The sequence below is a fragment of the Coloeus monedula genome (genome assembly GCF_965178545.1).
Source record: "Coloeus monedula genome assembly, chromosome: 6".
NCBI lineage: Eukaryota > Metazoa > Chordata > Aves > Passeriformes > Corvidae > Coloeus > Coloeus monedula.
The window spans coordinates 23371492-23399203 of record NC_138786.1 but is presented as its reverse complement, the minus strand read 5'-3'; the positions used below and the strand labels follow the sequence as shown (position 1 = coordinate 23399203).

The window sequence follows — 27712 nt, the reverse complement described above, 5'->3', positions numbered from 1 at the left end:
AACACACTTTGATTTTCAAGATTAATACAATGATTGAAAAGAAAAGGTCATTGTAATGATCTATTTGCTTCAACTCTCCTGTATCTCAGACACACTTGAAGGAAATTTGGAAGCAATTAATTTGGGTTAAATCCACCCACATTGAGTGATCATATAACTGTATATATCACTAAGCCTTTTTGCTTTTAGAAAAGAACTGCTTACTGCAAAAATTCCAGTTGTTACCAATTTATACACGACAATTTTTACTCTAAAGAGTTACAAAACATGTGAAAAATTACTAAACTTGAGGTATTTAGCCAAGAAGTAATAAAGAACACTGTTTAAAGCAAACAATAAAGCTACTCTACTTTAAACTGGAGCAAGTTGCCAAAATGGCAAATGAGCAAAGTGAATGGTAGCAACAGCTTGGCTCTGAGAAGTTCTTAGGAGATGGTAAATTGAGACAAGTGGTCAGGGATTAATTTCTATGCTGCATCTTGCTGCTGTGCAGAATAACTAACCTTGAAGAGTAGAACACAGCAGCAGTTGAAGCCTCTGGAAAGAGAATTATAAAGTGAGGAGTCCTAACAACACACTTTGAAGAAGACTCCACAGTACAGCATTTTTTTTGAACACGTATTCCTAAAAGGCAACATTTCCTGTCCCACAAAATCACCACATTTTCAGATGAGAATGACAGATTCATATGTACAGCACATGGGAACCAGGCTCATATACAGCTACTGTAGCTATGTATTTAATCCAGAATGAGAAGAGGAGGCTTTAATTGCCTAGCACAATGCTCAGGATTTTAGTAGTGATGTTCAGAACTTGAAGAAGGTCACCCTAGGGACAGCAAGCATGGAAATAAAATGAGCAGTGTTGGAGAGTCTGTCTAGCACTGGAGAGGATTACCAAAGGCCAAGCCTAGCTAGCTTCCCTTCCATGGGGCAAGACCTCCCATTTAGTCCATGGTGATTTCATAATGGAATGTTTCCAGCTGAGGACCTGGGAGAAGATTCAGAGCAGCATGGTCTCATGAGGCGGGCAGTCTGGGGATGGGAAAGAAGGGAGCTGGTTGGACACAGAGCAGCCCATGGAGTGTGCAATGACATTGCATGGAAGGAGTCAAAAAGACATGGGGTAAGGATCTTGGGTTTGAAATTGTAGGCAGCAAGCTGTGAGGACTGGGCAGCCTGGGACTGAGGTCCTGGCACAACGGGATACAATACAGCAGTATGCCAGGCTTGCAAAGCACACCTCAGCTACTGAAAATTAAACAATGAGAGATTTACAGCACTGAATTCACATTGAAGTCATTAATACACCTTTGAAACCAAACCTTCTTCCAAAAATCTACACATTCAAATAACTTAGGAAAACATCTGTGAATGTGTCCTCTTTTTAAAATAACCACAAATTTTGAAAGTATTTAAAAACCATGCAGATGACAACAGACTCACTCAAATAGTATAAAGAACAGCATAGTATATCATATGTGTTGTAAAGAGAAATATTTTAAAACAGGCACTTATGTATTGTCTTACTGGGCAAGAGTTAGCATTTTCACAAGATATTCCAGTGGTATGGAAACTCCATTTTGGACACATGCAATGTCCCAAGTTTTCATTTCATTAATCAAAATATTCACTTATTTTATAGCTCAAAGCATTCAAACTACTTTGCTGCTTTGAACCACATTTGCTCTAGAAACTGTCAAGTAGCAGCAGTATTGACAGATCAAAAATAGGCCTCTCCTTACTACTCCCCCAAAAAATGTTAAGGACAGACATGTTTTTGTAATATTGTAACTTTTTGATTCAGAAGTATGCTTTTTTTCTTGTAATCTATTTTGGCTTCTCTTATTTCACTTTCAAGCACTTTGTCACAAAAAATCCAAACCGATTATTTTGAAAGAACCACAAAATACTTCTTGAATATAAAAGATGTAGAAGAAAGGTCATTCAGAAGAAGGTGTCAATAGACATGCTATGCCCAGTTTCACCTTCCTCCACCACCCCTCCCATGGGTTTTTACCTTCTGGTGGATTCTTATTCTGGTTGTTCCAGACTACCAACAATTTGGATAGACTAGGCACTTTAGACACCTCTGTGATGACTCGGAAAAGGCTCTCCACTCGGTCATAGGTCAGAACTATGGCTGTGAAACCTTGGGACTGAGGTGGGATCAGTGGAAGGAAGAGTGGGTTGCTCACACTGCTCCATTTCTGTGAAGAAAAACAAGAAAACAGCAAAACAATTTGATTAAAGGGAATTATCACAGCAGGGAGTAGTTCATGTAGCCAGGCCCTAACGGGATTTAGTAATTTGCTCAGATCAGACAGGCTGACTCTCTTGACTTCAGCAATTTCTCAAAACCTTTACTCCAATCTCTTTCTTATTTGATTTTTCATTTTTGTCTAGCTGTAATATTGCAAACAAGTAGAGGTTAAGGTAAAAAATAAAGTGGAAGAGGCAGATAGATTTGTAGAAAAGAAAAACCAAGGTGAATTGAACCCAGCTCTCATGGCTCAATTCTCATTTACTAATCATTATTTCAAGACATTTAAAATTATAGTCAGGACTCAATAAACAAAGAGAAACTAATCAGCACTACAATTTCAGAGTGAAAAAGTGTTAACTACAATAAAACTAAAGCAATAAACCCACAAACTTGGCATAAAACATGCACCCAAGCAAAAAGGGAAAAAGCAGGTACGAAGAGGAACAATGTACTGGCTTCCACAAAGTTTGTTCAATGGTGGAAAAAACCCACCTATTACATTAAAAAAAATTTTAAAAGACATGAGATGCAAGGATGAACTTCAGAGAGTTATCTGCTCCTTGTGAATTTTAACTAGGGCATCCCTTTTAAGACTCTAAAGGTCTTACTTCAATACACTGTCAGCATAGGGAAGCCAGCCCAGATGGCAAAAGACAAGGCAGACAACTAAATTCCCACTGAATGTGCCAACCTCCGTTGGAGCTGACAACATGGGGGAGGGAAGCAGTGAAGGGACCATTTGACAAGAATGAAAGCACCAGCATTTTAGTCTCAAATTTTCCATTCCAACTGATGTTCCAAGCAGGGGTCGGACAGAGAAGCAAAGGGAAAAACCAAACCCTTTGGGACGAGGTGAAAAGGGGAGTTGGGAAAGCAGAGACTGAGTGATGCTGTTTTGCAAGGAAGTTTTGAATCCTAGCCTGTAAAAACTATGAACACTCATAAGAGGTTAGCAACTTCCAGCAGTTTACAGAAATACTGTGAAATTCTCCAGCTAAACTCATACCATAAGCCTGCTTGTATAAGGAGTAAAGCAAGTTTTACAGACTCAGAGTTACAAGGTCATATTTGTAGGAAGTAAACTTTGACATTTTCTGTTTCCCAATCAGTCTTTGGGTTAGTTTCTACACCCAACAATTGCCTTCCTCATGTTTAATGGTTAGACACCTCAAACTAGAATGGCTTCTACGATGAGGAGAATAAGGAGCCTATTTACTGAAAGTCATCATAACATTGTGACCGTTTTGGTAAAGGAGGAAAAAATATGATGTGAATATGATTTCCTTCTATGAACAAATCAAAACTGAAGAGGGGATAAATATGTGAGGCAGAAAAGTTAAGCAGAGCATTGGCACACTCTTTTGTCCAGGATGGTCTAAGAGTATGTTCCAAGCAAGGACCTGTCAGTAGGAGTAATATGTTTTAGTAGACTTCCTGAAATAGTTGGAAAGACAGACTGGCCTTCAGCTACACACACTTTATCAGGTCTGGTAAAAGCAGCATTCATCTTAAACTGTTTGTGAGGATCCTAATGGAAAACACAAAGTTCTAGTTTTTACCCAAGAGGAGTAATAGGATAATGTAGAAACAGTAATGATACAATATGGAACTTTGGCTCATGAAAGGGGCATGGCTACCCACGAAAGCACACTCAGTAATTCAGAAAATATACATCCACTATGTCAGCAACTGATATGTGCAGAGAAAAATCTGCCTTCAGATTATTACATTATTTAAAATTAAAGCTTTTGTACATACTTTGCTAGTTGTACAAGATGACTAGTGGCAGATGGGGACAGCCCTCTGATTTTGCTGCAGCTTCAGTAATTCCTACAGCAAATCACAATCTGAATGTGACCAGAGCATAATCCACCTCATTAAAGCTTTACTACACACTTGTTTCCATACAACCCCCACCCCAAGACTCCTATTATCCAAATGACCCTGGTAATGTCAAGCAGCTTCTTAACACAACTCTCAGAAACCTCTTTTCATTAATACTTGAAACAGAGGTTTAACATCATAATCAGAGTGCCAAGAAAATAATATGTTTCTGTCCTACAAGAAGGAATAACTGGTAGAGCCATCTGCAGACAATGTTCTATTTATTACTTAAGGGTGAGAATTGCTACCTAGATTAATGGCACCCATTTGAAGTTTTTCTAGAAACTTTTTCTCTCTGTCCACAGCACTTCCTAACAAATTGCTTGCTATGATATCCTTTGAAAAGGATTATTCCTTTTCCATAATCTAAGGCTATTTTAGGTACTTACAGAAAGAAATAAATCATGCATATATGTGCTTTTTAGGTACATACTATTTATTAGGTACAATAATTTAGGTACATAGGTACCTAAAATGGTCATGAATTTCTCTTATAAACTTATGTTTTAGGTACATTCCTTAAATCCCAACTTCTATTACTTTCAAAAAGGCATGAAAATTCTCCCCTGCTGGTCATAACTTAGGAAAAATAAGGCAACTTTTAAGGAAGTTTTGCTCCTGCACCTACTAAAGGATGATGGAGGGAGGGAAAAGCCTGTAGACGCACACTAATGGATGGGAGAACCATGCCTCTCGTTTGAGAAAAACATTTCAAAAAGGCAATTAAGCATCTCTCAAGTGCCATTAAGAGCCAACCCCCTGCTGCCTGCCTGAAGAGTGTGTCTACAGTCTGAGACCTATTGACCCCACTTTCTGCAGGAAATCAGGCAAATTCAAGCCTCCATAATTTGCTAAAGTCTTCCAGATTTCTGCTTGGGAAAAGCAAACCATACAGGCAATTAATACAACAGCAACCTAATTAAATCTCCATTATGGCAGCAAAGCATGAAATGGCTAATGACATAGGGATGGGTTCTCCCAGTCACTGCTCAAGCAGCCAAGTGATGAAGGCACATTTGCTCCATTCCCATCTTTATTAACATTCTTGATGGAAATTCACAGGGACTTTCACTTTCAGAGAGGAGAGCAAACAGCAACAGTACATTGATCATCCATCACCTTTCTTTGACAAAGTGCTGACACTCAGCTATGGATAAGACAACCTTTCTCTATCACCCTCCCAGCTAATACCATTAGAAGAGCCAGGATAATTAATCCAAGATTTATAGGTTACTTGCTGTGAATCATTTTTATGAGCAAAAAGGATCAAATTCAAATGTTAGTTTCCTAAGAGTAATTTCATGTCACTTAAGTCTCGCAGTCTGAGTTGTCTGACAGCTCTTTGCAGTTCATGTGAAAATCCAAAATAGTGGAACATGAGTGACAGGCTTAGGAATACCCTGAAGCTGGAAGAGAGGTGAAGTCAGGAATGGTTATGGATGTACACAAGGATTCAGACTGCTGCAGCTGTCCTGTGCATGCTTTGCACAAGTGTGCGTGTGTAATAATGCCTTAGAAACAAGTCACTTTCCTCTACTATAGCTTGATCAAATATTGTCCTCCCTCTTGGCCATTAAAAACAACCTGACTACACTTTAGGAAAAATAAATACATTAAGGACAAGGTATCAAGGGAGCTGAATTCTCATTATGTGGGAGACTTCAGATTGGACTCAATGAGGAGTCTTCAGGTTCAGCTTAGCAGGGGAGTTTGTAACAGACCTTTCTTAGCAGGGTACAGAAGGGAGATAGGTGGGAGCTTCAGGACATCCATGAACACAACTGGACTGAGAAATGGCCAACCTCAGTATTTCAATTCTACAGAGCCTCAAAGATACTTGTAAAATACCAGAGATAACAAAGACTCAGTCCTATCCCCAAACTTCTTAACTGACTGTTCACCATTGAAAGAGACTTGAAGAAAGGTACAGTAGACACATTAGAAACTACATCACAGAATGGTTTCTGGGAAAACAAGGCTGTGTAAGATGTTCCATGTTAAAGAAGAATCATGAACTTCCCAGCTATCATTTAGTGGGAAAACTCAGCAACAGCACTTAAGAATAAAATTTCACTGCTCCCATGAACAAGACAGTGAGCTTTCCTCCCTGTCCTTTCCTTTTTCACCCTAAGACACTATTTTATTTTCAACACCTAGCCTGCTTGTTGTTAACTACGTATTAGTGAAACTACACAGTCTGAACAATAATTCACTGTCTTTTAAAAGTACAGAGGTAAGGACAGCAGTGTGTTGAACTTAGTAGATAAGCAGTTCTTCTATACATCTAAGCAAAACAGAGATATATCCCCTGCCACTGTGGTTTAGGCTTTTTCAGCTGGGTTGTTCTTAAAATCAATCTAACCTCAATGTGGTTTCAATTACGAATTACCAGACCAAAAAAAGCCTTGATTTATTCTATTTTTCTCCAATTATTTATGGTAAGTTTCTATTCAATACTTTGAGAAAGTATTTCATCATGCTTCCCATCCTCAAGTGGTCACAGGGCAAAACCAAAGGAATTAACCGTCCCTACTTGTCCTGAGCCAACCAAAGTGCTTACACTCAACAGAATCACAAACCAAGTTGCAGCGGCCATCATTTCACATTTTAATGAAGATCATAAACCCTCCTCACGAAAATAATTAGCCACAGGACAGACAGGAACTTCTATCTACTGTAGAATAATCCACTGTGTAAGAAAAGTATCCTAACCTCTGGGCAGGTAAATTAAAGAACCAACTGTTAAATCATGTTTCACACACACACAAAAATACCAATATTTACAGCTGAATACATGTGGGCTATTCAACCTGTACATAATAGCAACACCAAAAAGAATCAATGAACTGAAATTTATTTAATATAAAAAAGAATACCTATCTTCTAACATAATAAACAAAGCAAGATTTCATCCAGCTGATTGAAACTATCACACAAGTAGCTGGAAACTACAGCAGGAACAGATATCTAATATTGTTCAATGGAAAAAATACCAGATATGCACTGCCCAGAAAAGTGCTAGCTTGTTCTCATTTACATGTAGATAAAGTGTATGCTAATATTTGCTTAATGCTTTGGAGATGACAAAGGAGGGGAGCACAGTTATAACAGTAGCATTATCTGTAGACTGAGGACTATAAAATACTAGTCAAAGAGGTTAAGAATAGTTTAATTTTTTAACAAGTGTCAAGTGCCTAGTAATTGGCAGGACCCACAAAGTATTCTGTAAACGAACATCCTACTTAGGCTTTGCTAAATGAATGGCATTTTGGGCACTAAGATAATTCTGCTATTTTAGTTTACACCAAATGATGGTGCTGTTTTCTGCCTCACTGGAAGAAATGAAATCTGGTATGTTTATTGTTCGCATACTGATATTCTCAAGTGATTATTAAACTCTGGTCTGTATCATCCAAGGTCAGAGCTCAAAAGCAGCCCCTGACAAAAAAAAAAAGCCATCTAATGTTTCATAGGTCTATATTATAAACAGGCTTGAAAGAATTTCAACAAAAGCAGCTGAAGAATTCTGAAAAAACTCTGTCTTACTCATTTTTCAGAAACCCATACATGTTAGTGAGGTATAAGGCAAAGAAGAGAATTTAAACAATCTACAATGAAGCATAAGTGAGGAAGTAATTTACGTCTATTAGAGCATAACAAAGTACTTAATTGGAGGTAACAGATCACATCTCAAGCCCAAGTAATTATTTCTAATCCAGCCCAAACTGGTAACCATCAAAATGCATACTGTAGAATCACTCATTTTCTGGCTTACTTGGACATAACCGATTGCCTCTGCCTAATGGATAATGACTGGGCCAAAAAATACAAAAGAGATTAAATTCCCATGCTTGCAACAAAAGACTGTCTGAGACATAAAGGACTCAAGTGGTCCAGCAATGAATTTCAGTCCCCAAAAGTATCATTTGCTCCTCTTCATTAAAAGAAGGAAATATCTCATAGTGCATTTTTATTCAAAATATTATTCCATAACATACTATATGCTACTAGTCTTCCATTTCCTCGACAGGACAGTGAACAAGTAGAAAAATAATCCACTTTATAACTTTTTTTGCTTGAGAAAGGCCAACAGTCTTCAGTCAGCCCATAAAAGCACATAAAACTGCTTGGATCACTTCCCCTGTGCAATATACTAAGTATGGAATTAACTGTATATGCATTTATCTTCTGCATACCTTATACTCCCTACTGGAAAAACACCCTCCTGTACCACTGCTGGATCGACACTGTGGTGAAGATACTCAGGCAACACTCTTACTATTATTTTGAGCCAATATAAGGCAAACTAATGCCAAGAAAAGCAGCCTTCAAGCCACCCAGTCCCTCTCTTGCACACACCCCCACTCTCTTTTTCTTTTTTTCTTTTGCCTGGTAAGTTTTATATGAGGAACATTATTTTGGCTAATTCATGGCAAGTGAAACAGAAAAACCAAAAAGAAGGTTGCACATGAAAGAGGAAACTGTTATCCAACTGTAGAAGACTGCAGGACTGCTTCTTTGGGCAGCAGTACCTACTACAGCAGTTTAAAGTGTTTGGGAAACTACAAACTCTACACAAGATGGGCTGATGTTTCTTTGTGTTGAGACTTGAGAAATATCTCAAGGAATCAGGAACAGGAATAAAGTTTATCCATGTGCAGATCTAGCCATGAGTATGCCTCTCTAATTTTAAGCAAGTATCATTTTCATGCTGACTGTACAAGGTAAAAGCCATCCCCTCAGATAGAAAAATCAATGAAATTTTGCAGTAAAAACAATGTAACCGTTATTATGCTTGCAGATACGTCTAAATTCCTAGTTTGAAGTATCCAAGCTCAAAGAAAAGCAAAGAGAAACCTACCAGTCCTACTTTGCAAACTTGGGGCAGCCTTTTGTGAAAGACGCAGCTTTCTCAGCTTTTTCCTCATATGTGCTGCTGTTACAAACTAACTTAATTGACTATTTGAGACCTCTAAAAATCTCTTTTATCTAGGATACTTACTGCTGCCATCTGCTAAGTGTTTGCTAACTCAAAATAGAATCTATTCTATTATACTATAATCAAAATACTAAATGGCAGAACTATACAAAAACAGAGAAAACAGACTGAAATCAGATGACGAATCTAATTCTGGGAGCAAACGCTTGCGGCTACAATAGCTCAACAAAATACAAAGTGTAATGTGCACCTTGGAGAGTTATGAGCTATTCTAATTGTCAAAGTAGAAATAATGGTTATACTGCTTTATCTAACACCTGAAGCAGTTGTAACAATTGAGCAGTACAACGACTAGTAACCAGGACATTTTACCAAACTTTTTCTGTTATTTCTCAGGATCCTAGTGGCATACTAAGTAAAATGAACCCCTATAAGCAACACAAAAAACCCCCCACCTTAAACAAAGGAGGCAGGCAGGTAAGCAACCATGGCCAAGGGTTCTTTCTAAGTATCCTTCTCTGCATAATGATTTTGCACAGCAAGCTTTTCTTTCTGTTAGAAAGGTGAATTTGTCATAGCAACTAAGTTCATAAACCTTTTAAAGCTGGCATTTTCCTGTATGGATATTCTATAGGCAAATCTGTGCTCTCTTTTTCAAAACCTCACTATTCAGAGCCCAGGAATCTGAGCTCTATTAAACAGTCTTGTACTGATTAAAGAAATTTCTGGCTAATTTCAGTAAGCCCTTAAAACAGTGATTGCACCTCTGCACCTCTTGTTAATGTGCCTACAGCTTCTACATACTCTTTCTGCACCTTTGTGCTCCTATTGAAACCACTAACAGGAACAAAAGCATACAGAAGAGTACTTAATCCCTACTGACCACAACATCACATGGAAAAACAAGCAGAGCTAAAGGAACTGGGTATTGAGGCGGCTGAGTTTGAAGGCAGAACACACATGGCAAGTTCTGGAGGTTAGTTCTGGCCAGCAACATAAGAATTTTTGACACCCAGTTACTAACACTTTTCACTGCAGTATTAATGTTAACTCACAGGTGCTTATTTTAAGTTAGCTATATCCTGGCCCTGAGGCTGACCTGAAATCATTTTCTTTAAAAGCTTCAGCCATGGAGTTTTATTTAGAGAAGAATATAGGACATTAGTTATTTTGCCTTCCTATCAAAGTTAGAGGATACAGTTGCCATTTTCTGCTACCTCAAATGTACGTATGTAAGTCCTTTCAACTATAATGTTTCATCCAGGCTTACTAGAAATTGTAACAGTGCTGTGAGTGGATATTAGGCAGGAGTTAGATGAGACACATACTCAGGCTCAAGCAGATTATTACTGCCCAACCAGCAGACAACTCTGGAACTCTGACTAGTGCATTTATTAAAAAAAAAAAAAGTATAGGAGAGAATCCAGGAAATGTTTTTAGGTTCCCTTTAAAGACTGAGTAATCCTTAAGAATTTTCTTCATTTCACTAAGTGTGTTTAAAGGTGCTTGGTTCTGCTAGCATAATTGTGAAGGTGTTAAGATGTTCTGATTCCCTTCTTGTGCAGATTAATTTCTTCCTTAAATACTGACCAGGGCCACATTTCCTCTCCAAGAAATGACAAAAGGAGATTATTAATGCCTTTGGCTAGGCAATGGAAACACAACTTCTGAAGCACAGCAATGAGCTTCTAACTCTTCCTCAGCAATTGTTCCCACTCCATCGGCCGGAAGAGTTCAAAGTAAAACACACTCTGCTCCTGAGTACTCCTACCCAGCTTTCTTTCTCTAAACTATCATAAAGCAAGACAGTTAACAAGTTTGGTTTTATTAGTAAAACAACACTATTTTTATATTTTGACACAGAGAAAATTAACTGATTATGAGTGAAAATCATCTACAGAGTTTTATATAGTCAAAAATCAGAACCAGCTGCTTGGTGCAGGAGGTTAATTAATACTGCACCATTTTTTCTTAACAGAAGTGAGTTCAACCAGTGAAACTTTAAATTAAACCAAAAACCCCCCAAAAAAAAAAATCAGCAAAACTTTGATCATCAGTTTCTGTATAAGATAAATTGTTAAGAAATAACGTGGAGAAAATTGTAGGCATAGGAATAATTAGCTATTTCAATAGAATTATATGAAAGATCCTTGCAGATTGTTTGAGATCTTCAGCATTTCCACTATTTTCTCTGCAGTCATACAGACTGTGCCCAAATACTTGCAGTGCTCCAAACTCTCCCTGAATTCAATAGAAATAAAGAAAAGTGTGTGTGTGTGTGTACGTGTATGCATCAAGGATAAATAAATAAATAACCAAGGAAGCAATTTAACATGTGCAATAGCAAATTTAAAAGTTCTCATCTTAGTGCCAGGACATAAAATGAACTGCTAGTTATTTTGCCAATTGTCATAAAATATATTAGCTTCATCTGTGCAAGTTACCAGCACAACACATACACACACAAACTCACATACACAGAATTACTACCAAGTTTCATAGTGCATACCTTTTATACGAGGAAAAAAACCAAAACCAAATCCACAATTTGTTTTATGAGTAAATCAAACAAATCAACTTACCACAGCTGGGGGATCATTCCATTCTTCATAAGAAATGGCAGCATATGGGTAAATTCTATCATTGATAATCTGAAGGGTAGCAAGAGCAATTGCTTTCATCGATCGAAAATATGCTTCCCAGAACCACCTTGCCTGTAAAGAGAGTAAAATTCACTTTCACATTGCACAGATCCAGTGCTTAACAATCAATTTTGGCTTGCCATGCACAATCTGTTCCATGCAGTCTACATGTCAGGTGGAAATTAAATTAGGAGGCATGTTTATTGTAGATAGAGTATTTCCATAAAGCCTGAAGGCTTCAAACTCAACTCCACCCCCTAAAAGGACTCACAGCCAATAAAAAGAAGCAGCAGCATTATTTTGCAAGTGAGTAAACAGAATGAGAATATTTGAAGGAATCAAATATTTTTGCACTGATGGGTATGTCCAAAATGACACTGTTCTGGAGCTTGTCATCCAGAGAGAGTGCAAAGCAACATCAGTTTAGAATAGAATCACTTCCCTCTCCTTATTTCTCTTCCTGGTAGGACTTAACAGCTGGATAACAGGCTGGTTACCAAGAACATGAAACAAAAATACTGTGTAAAGTGTAAAAGCAGAAGAATTATATAAACAGGTAAGAATAAATAAAAATATACTAAAAATGCAAATTCCACATGCTAAGCAAAAGCATTAGTATTTCTTTCCCCATGCCCCATTCCTTAAGAAAAATGTATTATCCAGAACTCAGCAGCAACCTATCTAAAAAGGAAACCAGAAGCAGATTAAGAATTAGAACAGACCAGAACAGATAACTTCTCTGTTCAAGTATGCTAAATAAACAGACGTAAGAACACAGATTCCAGATTTTATTTTAGAACAATTGCTGTAAGCAATGCTAAGTAGGAAGGAGAAACTATTTAATGTAACCTTTTAACAATAACTTTATAAGCAATTAAGTAACTACTAATAGTGTGAAATACAAGATTATGTATTCCACTGTTATTAAATGACAGCATTCCTATAATGTTCTAAGGTTCTTTATTAATACTGTAATATCTAGTATTATCTAGCATCATAAAAATCAAAGATGGTTTTCTTCCTTCAGCAAAACTAGGATGGATCTGATCCAGCTTCTCTTTGCTTAAAGAATGTTTGCAGTGTCAGGCAAGATCACACCTTTATACCAGAAGCAAATCTGGAGAAGAGGGCAGAGGGAATTTATGTTTTATAGACTAATATTTATGTAATTAATTTTTTGTAAAGAGCCATAAAATGTTCCCACAGTTAGTTGTAATATTTTTGGAGTTGTGTTTCTTTAAGGCAGAACTCAAAACCTTCTAAGGGGATTTGAAGTCCCCAAACAGATGTTTCAGGGTCTCATTACTTCCTCCCCACCTTGTTTGCTTTTATAAAGCAGAACTGATTAACATGGCTTGCTAGTGTCTGCTGCTCCACATGCTGAGTTACTAAATATTTTGGGAAAGTTTTCTATTGGGAAGATGTATGTTGATTCCATCTGAAATGTATTTTCTACTCTTCATGGTGAGGTTGAAAAGCTTATGTTGGAATGTAAGAAATAAAGGGGACAAAAATCCCATGAACAAATTTGTGGTACAGGAGAGAGTAACAACAACAAAAGAAAAAGGTTTCTGTTACAGACTCCTATGCCAACTTTGTTATTATTCTTACCTAGCTTTACTGAGCTCTCTGTTTCTCTTTTCCATATCTATGAATCCAGAAAACTCAAGAGTAACTTCAATATACTAAGCAATGTTTATAAGGTATGGTAATTGTAATACACTAATTAGAGCTACCTGAATGCCTTTCAGGATCTTGAAATAAACAATACATAAGTCCTGACCTTAGATTTCACATAGCATTGATTACACACAGACTACAACTATGATAAAGTCAGGCTTCTCCTTTAAACTTGAACTGAAATTAGCTTCTTGTACTCTAGAAGCCTGCTTGATGAGGTTTCCAGATTTTTCTAAGGAAGCACACTATGGGGACACAGACTTGTAGAGAATGCTAGCTTTGTACACACCTGAATATTGCTTAGGCCATGGGCAACCTAGGTGGTAAACAGAGATCAAACATCTACTTCATGTAACTGCCAAGACAACACAGATCAATGTACATTAACCTGTATGGCTTACAAGGAATTGAAAGCAGAAAGAATAGTAATTTCTCTTCTAAATTTCTGGATAATGAGAAAATCTAGGATAGATCCAAAATGAAAGACAGAAAAGCATTACTTTCTATAACAATTTTACCGACGTTTTGAAGAGTCAAATCTAGTGTACTGTATGACTTGACTGACAATGAGAAATACATTATGTTATTGGGTTGCCCACTGGGTTGGAAGTGACTGGAAACTCTCATTACACAATAGATTGCCCATGAAATTAATTCATCTGAATTCAATTTCTGCAGTAAATTTAACAAAGCCATGACAACTTCATTATGGAAGCCAAAGACTGAAGGAATTGGAGACCAAATTCTCTCCTCTCGCCAAGCAGTGAGTGCTGCAGACCAAGTTCACAAACACAGGCATGCCAGTAAGTAGTTGTAAATTGTTGCCCTTCCTTTCTTCCTTCCTCCTGCCCCACTTTCAACTGCTGCATCCTCATTAGATCAGCCATAAAAACCTATCACATTCTGTAAAGGCCAAAATTTCTTAATATAATGTAGCGTTATTAATTTATCTCTACAAATACACATGCACACCTTGAGAAAGACAAGCAATATCTGTAAGACAGATGTTCCTTAAACCAAGTAAGGAAGCATCCAGCCCCAAAGTTCAATTCCACTTGTTTTCAGTTCCAGGATTTAGTTCAATCAGACTATGAAGAAACTAAACAGACAGTATTCAGCACATACTAGCACAGGCAAGAGCTTGGGAAGGGAGCATTTGCACTTATTTAATACCAGACAACAGGCAGCAGCATGCAGCAACAGGGCAGCCTACTCATAGAAAGTAAGATTTATTTAGGTAAGGTGCTTTTTTCCTTAGAAAGAAACACACTTGGGGGCTCAGCATCTCTTTATAAGCTCTTTACAAGCCAACATAGCATCAGGTTACAGAATGCATTAATATAATGTTTATCAGTTCTAGTGTTAATGCCACTAATGGTGCTCTGGTGTAGAGTGCAAGACAGACCAATGTAAATCTTTTGATTGGTTTGTGAAAAAAAAAACCCACTGGGTATAAGGCAAGGAAAGGACTACCTTCTGTAACATTTAGATCCAGGGAAAAACAGTCCATGAAAGGAACTTTCTAGCCTCCTGTCTTTTCACAGCCCATGATTTGGTGGGAGTTGGTAAAAGCAGCAAGAGGGGAAAAAAACAAAATTCACAAAAGAGTAGTAAAATTTAACTGCCCATAAACCACCACTTTTCTCAACTTTTAGGTCAGGCGCCATGATGCTGTGAGATTCTGCCCCACTGCAGCAGTTCAGTGTTCCCAAAATGCCTTGAAAGGGTTTACAAGGCCTTGAAATACAACCATTTTCACACCACCTATGGTGACTCTACTTAAATGCTTTCCCTTCTTAATGACTCTTGGTGTTCCTGGTTTTTACTCCCAGCTGGATTAGAGAAGTCTATCTAAGCAAAAGAGTGTGGCCTACCTGCTGCAACAGCACTGGCCTGGAAACTTGGTGATCTTCCTTTTAATTCTGGTTCTGTTACTTATTTACAGATTAAAGTTTGGCATTTATTTGATTTCTTGTTTCTGCTTCAGCCTCTCAGCAGTATGTGTAATATTGACCTCAAAGAGATGCTGTGAGACTTAAACATTCTAAACCTTTCAAATTTTGGGATGGACAGACGAATAGAAAAAAAACCCCAATAACTTTATCTTCTCCTTTTATTTGTAAATAGAAACTTTTACTAGTAAAACATTTAGCTAAGTAACTGAAGTACCTGACTGCAGTAACCCTTTGCTAAAATGTGTACCTTCAACAGGGATACAAAAAATATTACAGTAAATATCTACAGCTCAGCTGTGCACCTGACAGCTCTGGATACAGAGTGCTTTGGACACAGAAGTGCATCCACAAAGACCTGCTGAAGTCCTATGTCATACTGTAACAAAGCAAACGTTTTCTAAGGTATGAGAGACAGCACGAGTCAACAGCTCAGATTGGTCCCAGGCAACCTCCCCTCCCCCCAAACTATCTGCATTGGGCAGGAGGATTAAATGGGCTACTGAGGTTCAAGAGAAATTGAATTTTTGTATGTCTGCCCTATACTAAAAATGCATATGAATGTAGCTGATGTTATAGAATAGTCAGATAGCAAACCTGAGATCTCAAGAGCCCTACTGACCTCTCCTGCAAAATGGGACTGAAGAGAGTGTAAGTTTCTCTTTTGGAGCAATATGCATTTTATAAAAAGTTTCCCAAAACAAATTTTGGGTTCAGACTGAGGACCCTACAGCCCCGAATTCCCACATTTTTCTGCTTATAAATTGTAATCTGCACCCTCTTTCTGTACTGTTTTACTGTTTCTGCATCTGGTTCCCTGTTCCAACAGCTTCCTTGCTGATCACACATACTACTTTTAGTATGCAGTTCTCCAGCAAAGATGATACCAGCTGGGCCAGCTAAAACCAGTGGTATATTTGGGTCTTTTACACAGGCTTATAAGAAAGAAGAAGACCTCATACTATTAAGAATTCAGCAGTATTTTGTTGTTTCTAGAAAACTGTGAGAGTTTGAGATTAAAAAAAAATGTTTGATTAGTTTAGGAACCTTGGTAATATCACTCAATCATATTCAACACACCTAGAGCTGGCTGGCTCATTCTCTCTGTAATCAGTGCAGGAAAAAACAGGGTTATTCAGGCAGAAATTTAGAGCTCTGGTACCTTAAAATACCTTCTGATAAATCTGTTCTTCTCTTGGTAAGTGAGCATGAGAGGATAAAATAAGTGACTAGCTGTAGGTCACGGTCCTTCTTCCCCTTAAAGTTCTGTTTTCAATAGTGACCTGAAGTTGTCTCATTTTTCCCAGGGAGGTGTGAAGATTTGAAATGCAAATCTAGGCTACACAAATCTACACAAATGTAGGCTACATGTTTCAAAAATAATTCATGTGTTTCAGCCATAACAGTAAGAGTTAGAGAGCTGTGCTCTGAAAAGCTGTGTCACTGTTGGGGAGCCAGTACAATTACCTGAAACTGGAGGAAAACTCTTTAGAAATTGCAGTCTGAAAGTAAAAATTAGTTTCTTGTCCCCATACATGGACTATGCAGGAATTTTAAAAGCTAATCCATTAAATCAATTGAATACTGGTAAAATCATGCTAACTTGCCTAAAACTGTAAAGTTTTCTGATTTTTATGTTTTCTAGAATATCAGACTAAAAGCATCTTTCAAATTCAACCTAAACTGTCTGTGTTGCATGTGGTTCTCACTGCAGGCCTATCCAAGAAAACCAGTAGTGCAGGCAGTATATAAAGAGTGCTCAGAACATCAGCATGTCACCTCTACAGCTAAAAAAATGGAGGTAAGCAAGTAATTGAAGTTTTGGAGGCCCCTGATCACTTCAGATTAATACTAATCCATAATTCAGCATCAGGGTTATCTGAACTTTAAACCAGAAGTTCCTCTGCAAGGGAAAAAACAGGAATGAGCAGTAGAACAATGCAGGGCACATACTGTTGTTTCCAGTTAACTAAGGTTTGCTTCTAATGTAATCTGACAATAATAATGTAATAGTAATCTGACAATAATGTAATTATCTTAATATTATTTCTGAACTTTCATTCCATCTTTCAACTCTTGTTCCTGAGTTATGCATGACTCTCAAGTAAAGCCCTGAAAATACTCAATTCATCGATTTCATTTATACAGATTATATGAGCGGCCTGTAGAGGAATATTCCTTAATTACAAGATACTTCAGCAGTATGAGTAAACAAAACAATAATTTGTATCATTACAGTCAAATATTTTAAGAAAGAGATTCTAGACAGACTTTTCATGGTGCTGGTTATTGTAATTCAGCTTCCAAAACAATCTCTTCAAAAGTGAAGGAGTAAGTGGCTTTAATCCATTGGCTCAATACTCTCTGCTGCAGTAATTTCAGCTATGAAACAAGCACATTTGCCTCCTTCAGATACAACAGAGAGTGAAAACTGAATCTTTCCATTATCCAAATTTCTCTTTTTCCTTTTTCTTTTTGAAGCTGCCAATTCATAAGGGGACAGAGGTCAGAGTTCAAAATGCTAATCTTACCCTTCAGACACCAGCCACTTGGGAGTAACTCACTTCTAGTCACTCTCAGTTTTATTGCTGGAGACTACTTGCTGACTCTTAGAAGAGTTAAAAGAAAATGTTAGTGCAAGCTCAGATATTAAAATTAAGCTTCTTGCACTGCAGCCTTCCTCAAATTCTCCTCCTTGGTGCTTTGAAAAGAATCACACCAATTGTAGCAATCCATATGTACAATACATACTGTGCATATATGAGAATGGTTCTTAGAAGCATATCTGCTAAAGTTAACATTTTCACTCTTGCTTCCACACTTCCACATAATATTGGGAGTTTGAGGGGTTTTTTGATTTGTTTTAGGGGTGGTGGGTTTTGAAGGTTTTTTTTGCTTTGGTCTTTCTAAGGTTTTCATCTTCTGTTATGAAGAGCCTTATTCGGCTTAAATATATGACACAAAAGAAGGTCTTTTCAATAAAAGAGTTCTCATTCTCTCCCATGAAGTGGCAACTTTTTATACAGTTTTGAAATCCGGCATTATCTTTACCCTTAAAATATGGATTTCCGCTATTCCTTGTCCTAGTGATAGCAACTTAATTCTAAAAATAGCAAGAACACAAGACTTGAATAGATAAAAATATCACTTAGCACTGGTGTTATCCCCTCCCTCCATACATTTCTGCACCTCAAACTTGCTTCTTTGATTAATGAGTATGTCAACTTAGCAACTCTGTTGCAGAAGGCAACATTGCACCAGCCAGGAAACCTAACTTACTGTCCTGGCACCCTACAAATCCATGGTGAAAATACATTCCAGTTATGGAGCCAACAAACAGATACCAGCACTATGAGCAGCAAGGAACCACCCCATTCTCAGCTTTGGCTGGGAATACTGTTGCAAAGTATGGAGACAGAGCCAGCAAAAAAAAGCAGCAGGATGAGAGGAAAAAGCAACAAAGCCATAAAAAAACCTCCAGCCAAACAAAACCCTGAAGTTTCATGTAGCATTTACAGCTTTAAAAACATGTGATATAAAAATTTACTACCATTTTCTGAATTCCCCTTGCTCCCAAAGAGCTTTCAGTTGTGTCTTCCTATTTACAGGCAGATGGCATGTGTTGACACCATAGAAATAACACAGCTGAAAAAGAGAAATACAGATACTACTCTAGGTTCCAGATAAATCATTACATCTACATAGTCATTGATAATGATGTGAAAACACAAAAAATAGCCCACTCTCTTCCCTCCAGTTTCCAGGAGTTTCCGTGGCTCCCTAATTACTCTAATTTCACCAGGCTATTACCATAAAGGAAGTGGCAGGCACACCTAACCTGGGAAGAAGTCAAAAATACTTGAACCTGTATCATCTTTATCATGGTGTCTGTCCTCCACACAGTCCTTTAACATAAAACCAGACCTACAGTGAGCTAGAATTGTGTTATCACTGATTCAACAGCAGTCTGGAAAATAACAGAAAACAAATATGTGTATGTAATTGCAGGGAACATTCAACTATTGCATGACCAGGAATTGGGGGGTGGGAGGATGTTTTATCCACATTTCTTGACAAGTGATGGACAGCTCCTGAAACTGAAAGCAATAGGTTTCTAGTCCTAGGGGTATTGCCTTCAAATATGTCTATGTTCTCAGGGTAGATCAGTTTTCCCTGCTGCAGGCATCCTGCTGAGAGGTGAGGTCCCAAGCAAAACACAGGAATCTGACTGCAAGTCTTTGAGGTGGCAGGAGCCAAGGGAGGTTCAAAGACAAGGCTGGCTGGTGGGCAGCACCTCTGAGTACTGCAGAGGTTAGAGGTTAGTAAAGCAGGAGCCACTGGCCAATAAAACAGTGTTTGGAGAGCCCACTCTATAGATAAATTGGGGATCTGTTTACACCTTTCCCAGCTTTCTGAGTTACACACACTGATGCTTCCCACTGTGATCTTGTCCTGTGTCCACCAGCATCTCCCTTCATCGGCAGCTGCCCTGCTCTCTGCTGGTTGGCTTTATAACATAGCTGAAGGATGCTTGGAAACTTTTAATCAGCATCCAGCATCAAAAATAAATAAATAAAAGCACAACTGCTTTTATTTGTGTCAACTGCTGCAATAAGATCTGGCTTGTCTGAGATTTCCCATGACTGCTGTACTAATGCTGGGAGAATAGAAGCTTAAATTCCCTTGATTAGAGAAGCTAAACACAAAGCAAGCTCAGTGCCAATCACACACATGAAAGGACAGCTTTTTGAAGGAAGAAAAAAAACTCTAGGTAAGGTTACCACCATATTATAGCTGTCAAAAATCAGCACATACCTCAATTTCAGAGCTTAAGCTCTATACCAGGAAGAACTTGCCCTTTTGATGAAGGCATGTTTTGCTCAGTTTCCTGTAAGCTATATAGCTCTGTTTTATATAAGCACAAACATAATACACATACCCCCATACACACAGTTCTCAACATTGGACAACTTTAACCACAGACATTACTGCCAGCATTGCTTGAATACAAATATATCTTACTGACTTCTCTGAGGATAAAAGCTGAAGGACTGGCAGTCATGAGGTTTTTTTCCACATCTACTGGAAAAATTCCATTTAGGACATGGTCCTGCTTTTTTCCTCCACATCTTAAAAATAACTGTCTTAGCTTGGGCTATATAAAAATACCTCATCCTTAGTGGCTCAAACTGCACATGGCTGTATGGCTATCTGATGAAATGGGGAAGGTGAGTATTAACTGCTGGTTGTGATAATACTATGTGGTAGTCACACTACAACAAAACAGGACTGAAAATAAATATACATTAAAAATCATTGATAGACATCAACAAGAGTTACTCATTTCTTCTTGGTAAACATCTGGAATAGCATGCTATTATTTACTGCATAAAGCCAAATTTTGTAAAAAAGAGAAGTAATATCAAAGATAAATATTAAAGCCTATGTAATAAGCCCTTGCTACAAAAAAAAAAGGGAAGTACTCCACTAAAATTCGCATTTTTATCATGTATTAATCTTTTGCTTCACCTGAACAATTAAAAAATGTGACAATAGAGTTGTTTTCCCTCTCCCCTTGATACATGTTGGCTACTACACATAGGTAGGAACAGACCAGAAACTGAACCAGCGGTGAGAGGAAGAGTGCGGGGCCTGGGCTGGTGCTGAATCTTACTGAAGCATTTCAGAAAGTTGCTTAATGGGTACAGTACTCATGCTCAGGCTTAACCTCACGACCTAATCAGGATCGGGAAAGTTTTTTCCAGTGTCACAAAGGGCACCATTGATATGTTTTGCTTTTGTTTGCTATAGTGTTGGAATGCATATTTATGGTAGACTGCTGTGGGGGGAACAGAGATTCTGTGGACCCCCTGGGACCAGAATTCCACTACCAGAGTCTGGTTACAGGAAACTGTACTTCTTAATCTTAACCATAATCTAACAACTTCTATCCATGATTCCCTACTCCAATATTAGCATCCTAGAATATGCACACCCTCTACAACACTTCTCTCCATAGCATATCTACAGAATCAGGATTCTCACCAGGATTCAAAGACAACTAATGCCAGGTGCCATTTTAATTTCTAAAGAGCATTCAAAATTGTTGCTAATAAAAAAAAAAAGGGGGAAAGGAAAAGGAAGAAGTCAAACTCCAGACACAAAGTACACCATTTGCAAGTTAAGGGGCACTACAGTATATTCCTAAAACAGCCCACTATTCAGTTTGTAAAAGAGACACATAATTTTCCTACCTTCAGCCATCTAAGAAATTATTCAATATATCTGCATAATTTACAGACAAAGATAAAGGAAAAGCTGTCTAAAGATTATCTAGCAGCAAATTGTTTCTATAGAAAATATAAGACCTTTCTAATGTAAAAGCCAAATGTCTTCCTACTGTCTTGTAAGATGCATTTGATATAGTCATTAAAACAGGATGCAGATTTCTAAATTCCATTATTAATATTATGATTTGACCTTGTACAAGTTATTTACATAATACAAAATGGATACAAGACCAAGGTGTATTTACTACTCTTTTCAATATACTCACATAAATGCTAAAGTTGTAACACTTTCAATAATTAAAGGGGGTAAGCAAAGCAAGCAAATTTGATAAGGAATGTGATGTGGTACAGACTGTACAGCAGCAGAGGGAAAGCACAGAGTAACAAAGAAAGAGTGGAACATCAGGAGATATGCTTAATCATGCATTTGTCTGCAGTAACTGCTTCATGTGCATGACAGAATATTTTCAAATATCTTTCTGAAAGTACATGCCTTTCCAATTTCTGGATCATCTGGTTTATCTGTAGTCTATCCAAGTTGTGTATAGCAATCTGCAAAGGGTAAGTACCAAAAATCCACTGTGCAACAAGATACAGACTCTTAAAACACAGACTCTTAAAATCTGATCTGAAAAACAAAAAAAAATTGTCTTAAAATAGCATAATTTTCCTCTTACAGTCAAGTTTAACCTTTTATTGTTTAGAAGCTGCCAATGTAGATACAAAACCAGCCCAAATGTATCCCATAAAAATTATTCATGGAGGCACTGATTGGTCTCAAATTTCAGAGCTCTTTCTCAGAGATGCCACGAAGACAGTTTTCTTCATTCTGAAAAACAACAAGGCAGGACAGGCAAGAAGAAAAAAAAAAAAATCTAGGATAAGGATACTCTGCAACAACTGAAGGGAGTGGGGAGCAATGAAAGTCTCATATATAAATGCCAAGGATTCTACAACTCCCATGGTGATCCTGGCAGCAAGCCAGGAAAAAGTTTTTTCTTTCCTTTGCTGTTTGCAGCAACAAATCTTTCCTCTGGGGGAGGGGTGAGAGGGCTGGAACTAACTTCACTGCATCTGATAATATGGCAAATTGTCCAGGCCTGACATTTATGGGGGACCCAGAGCTTCACTGAAGCACTCTGGGAGGATTAAAGCAGGGTTAGGCTCTGCAGTCGCACTCCTTAAAATGCTACAAATGGCAGACAGATGAAAGTTCACTTAAATTTGATAATGATGATTCTAAAGAACCCAGAGACAGAAGCTGTCCCCTGTCAGGGAAAGAACTGCAGCTGTAAGTTTAATATTCTCATTAAAAGGACTTGTAAAGACCTAGGTATGCTCAAAGAGCATCTAGTGTCCAGATATTGAAATGAATTTCTGTTTAATTGGTTAACAAGACCTAAATCCCATCTCTTTCATGTAAGCTGCACCACCCACAGGAAAACTCCACCACCCATTTGCTTTAACTCTATCCAAGACCATTTCACTGCAAGAATGGGATGTTTCACACGCTGGCAGTGATTGCCTGGAGCCAGCAGAAAGGCTCATATAGCTGTCAGCAAGCTGATAAGAGTTGAAATTACTCTACAGAGCCCTCTTTAAAGAGGAGCCAAAGAAGCACATTAAATGAAAGGGAGGAGGGTCAGAAAAGCCAGCCACTCATGTTATTTTAACGTGGCACTAAAACAAGTCATTGATTTACGCTTGTGTCTTCAGCTCTGTTTGACCTGGAGACTGAACTTTTCTTCAGGTCAGGGCTGAGGCACATGGGATGTGCACAAGAAAAACCGCAACAGCTTGTCCAGGTATTCCAACTGTGGGAACAAACATTGTAAGCTACATATTTTCTATGTACCTTTTTTTACACTGAATTTACATCCTTTTTTAGCCTTTAATTGTCCACACAGGCTAAAAACACAAGAGGTTGTGATTACCTAAAACTTCAGGTAATGAAAAGCAAGAATGATACATGGCCACTATTTGAGAGGGTACCTTCTGGGGCTTTGGGAAAGTGAATTACATATTCATCCAAAGAAGGAAGCTATACATCACTTTCAACAGTCTCTCACTGAAGTGTTTGGCAGCCAGTGAAGTCAAGATGCATTTTAAAAAACACTGATTATCTGACAAGGTTATTACACAGGGCAATATAATACTAAAGTCTTTTGTAAACATGAGTCCTGAAGCTACATCACTGTGCCTGCAGCAGCCCTGACCAAATGGCCTTCTGTTCCCATATTCTCCCTCTGACAGTACTCCACAGGTACCTCAGGAGCCCCCTGCCCATAGACACAGCAGGCATAAGCCACCCCTACCTCAAAGTACTCTCCAACCTCCAGAAGTCTGCAATGCAGGAACTTTTAAGCCAGAGGGTATATCTTTGCATTCATCTCTGACAGATTTTCATTTTCTGGATTTCTTCATTCTGCCTTTTATGTCAATAAAACCCCTTTACTCACACAAAATGATGAAGCAGTGATTCCCACAGACTACCTATTAGTTCTGTGAGATCATCTCCTTTTTTGTTCTTTTAAACCAGATTCCAAATAATAAAAGTAAATGAGACATCAAATGAAAATGTATCAAACTATGTACAGTCATATCCATTCACTTTTTTCATTACCTTCTTATTTTATAGTTCTGTATTATATTCTTGCTTCATCATCACCAATCATTCATTTTCAAGATGAAGAGTGTTAGGCTATTTAATCACTCTTCTCTTGAATCTTTTGATCACCCTTGTTCTATTATATCATTTTTAAGATGGGAGAACCATAACTACAGACTCTATTCATGGTGCAAACACACAACAGATTTACATAGTGGCATAGTATTTTCCATCTTGTTCTCTACCTCTTTTCTAAAAATTCGTTGTATTATTATTTTTTTAATATAACTGACTATGGACTTTATACTTTCACCTAACTATTTATTACAGCTCTTCAGAATTCTTTTCCAAGTGATTGCAGCTAGTTGAGAGGCCCTAACTGCCTATGAGAAGGCTGGTTTAAATTGCATATATACCCCTTTGTATACTGAATTTAATTTATCACTTTATCATTTGGCCATTTTGTACCTGAATTTCTCTGGCCTAAGGTGTGCCAGTTCCAAGTAAAACCTTTTCCAAAGTAGATAATTCATAATGGATAAATGCAAGTGGTTTTCTATGACTGTTAGCTGAAGCTGCAAAGTTTCTCTTAAAAGGCCATGTTATTCTGGGGTGCTTAACTCCTACACAGGTACCTAACTTTATGGGATTTCTTATTTCCAACCTCTCCACTTCTCTGTAAGTTTGGTTTAAACTGGGCAGTAACAGAAATCAGAAGAGAAATGACCATGCACATTGTATGTGATCATACCCACGTTTCCCTAGAAAACCAGGATGAAAAGAATTCCCACACTTAAGTAAGAACACCAGCTCTTCAACCTTGTGCCATCAGAGCACACAAAGTCATCCTGTCTTCCAGAATAGATATGAATTCAGAAGTTTTATTTCTGGGAGATGGGGAGTATTACAAAGTCAAAAAGGAACAGGCACGCAAAGCCTTCTTTTGAAAATAAACTCCTTACCTAAAATTTCTTCAGGGAGAAAGAATACCTAAATAAACAGAAGAGTAAGTCTTCTATTCCCACTACACAGTACTTATAGTTCTTTATTCTATGTCTTAATGAGTCTATCCATGTTAAAAGAGTTCTAAGTATGCTGGTATTAAGTGAAGAAAAATATTTACAAGATGCCTATATACTCAGATAGATTCACCTTACAAAAAGAGAGTGGAAAAAAAAAAGTACAGAGGCTGAGATATAAGCTGAGGAAAAGCTTCATGCTAGTTAAAGACATTTATATATCAACTACAGTGCTGAAACATGTTTCCAGGGACTAATGGGCTTTCAGAGCAAAGCTTTAAAAAAAAAAAAAAAAAAACTGTTGCAAGGGAAACTATACAAGGCATGGGATAAGGTAATACCAGCAAAGTTTTGTTTTGCTTTTTTTCCTTTACCTATTTCACTCTTCAGGAGCAAGACAAAATTTCAAATTTTACTCTCTATCATACAGGTCTATTGCATCTGCTTCTTCCCCTCCACTTCTAGAACTTTGCTGTTACCTGGGTGCTGGTTAAGAGATGCAGAGAAAATGAAAGCATAAGGATGCAGCATCAAGTCTGCTGGATCAGTAGCTGTGCAGCTAAGCTGCTTATCAGCTTGCCTCTGGGCACTTCTGCCAGTGTTTCAGACTCCATATGGAACTATTTGTGAGAGGGGGATGGTTCAAGGAGGCTTCAAAGAAAATGAGAATGACAACATTACTGCAGAAAACAGACAAGACAGCAATCCCAGAGATACATAAGTTTCATCCAGACTGCTATTAATTTTAGCAGCTCACTTAGCTGAGGCTGGTTTTAATGGTCAGAATGTTGCAGTTTCTAAGAGCTATCACATGTGAGTATCCGGTTTTCAGGGACATAGGCTGTACATGAAGTATTGAAAAATTTGTATCAATTTTTTACAACAGTGTAGACTAGGCTACAAGCACAGAAACTATTCTCTTTTGTGAGGACAGACAGGAAATTGGACTGGGAATTGTTGAGAGGAAACTGTTCTGCAAGTCTGAACAACAAAAGCATAAGTTAATATAGCTGATCTCCAGAGATCTCAGTGCAATCAGGTATTACGTAGGACAGTAGAGTTAATTCTGATTTCCCACACTCAAGCTCTGCTCAAACCAATGAATCTCTTTCCCAGTTTATATCGTGTACTGTCTGATAAAAAACTGAGCAAAATAAAATTGTGTTGTAGGAAATCACAGCTCAGGTCATACCAGCTACAGATCCTAGCAGATGATGTCTCCAAAACTAAAACACCTGTATTTTATCCTCTTCAAGACAGTGTTATGTGATGTCCATGATAGGTGTACAAACTGGAAGAAAACACTTTCAAATATGAGTTCTTATATAATTGAAAAGGTAATGACTTCTCTCTAAGAGACTTCCTCTCTTCCCCCGCTGATGTGTTGCTAGAAGTACCTCCAGAAACAAAGCAAAAAAATACACATAGGGAAAATTTTACTCATTAAAAGCAGACAACCTATTTCAACTTGAAAAAAATTATATAAAAGGTATATGTAGCTCTACGTATATATGTTTATGTGTACATTTTAACCTTGATGTATGATCTCCAGAGAATCTCCTGTAATAAAATACTACAAAAAAGTACCTAATCAACAAACAAAACTGGCAAGCTAACATTTACAATAATATTTGTTTCAATTATGATGTTATCCAACAAAGGATAAGAATTATATCATAAGACAACCACTGAAACCAATGCAGTGGACAGCAAGGTTCCAAACCCACAATGGTTGTCAGACCCAGAAAGTCTGAGAGATAAGATGAATGCATGCTTCAGCCAGGAGAAATTCAGAGCAAGGATTTGTTCTGTTTGCCTAGAAAAAGATGATTCTCAACCATACATGTCAGGTTACTGCTAATCCACACAATATCAGTGTTTAAGTACTTTTCACCGTATCAGATGGCTAGAACACAGAACCTCCTATCAGCAAGGGAATTTCAGAGACACACAGGGATTTTGCCTTGTAAATAAGGTTGACAGGACATGAAATGTATGGATAACATGTTTAAGTATCCTCAATACACAAACAGAAATACATTCATGAAGATGAAAGACCCTGTGATTTCATCCTGTTACTTTTACTATCAAAACACACAACAAAAGCAACAAGATGTGAGAGGAAGCTTTAGAAAAACACATCACACCTTCAGTCAACTGAATCACATTTTCCAATGATGTTCAGTGATGTTTTGAACCCAATGACTATGAGTATCACAAACCACAAATAATCCAACAAAATTCACTCTGAACAGAGACAATATCTGTATTATGAGCACTAAAATATCATCTATTTTAAGTTAATTTTAAAGAGTTACAGAAAACATACATAATGTATATATCATCTGAATTAAGAGGGCTATTGTTGGTTTGTTTCATCGTGAATGTTTAGGGGGTTTGCTCCCTTGTCCTCATTTTGTTGGCTTTTTTCTT

General features: G+C 37.7%; 1 protein-coding gene across 2 annotated transcripts in view; it reads right to left on the bottom strand.

Moving 5' to 3' along the window:
• Positions 1–27712, bottom strand: part of EXT2 (exostosin glycosyltransferase 2) — a 73321-nt gene that overhangs the window by 28457 nt on the left and 17152 nt on the right. For both annotated transcript variants that reach the window (XM_082283613.1, XM_082283614.1), the window contains exons 8-9: positions 11671–11802; positions 2020–2209 (exon numbers count right to left, since the gene is read on the bottom strand). In XM_082283613.1, the coding sequence (XP_082139739.1) occupies positions 2020–2209; positions 11671–11802 (322 nt within the window). The remainder of the gene's footprint in view (positions 1–2019; positions 2210–11670; positions 11803–27712) is intronic.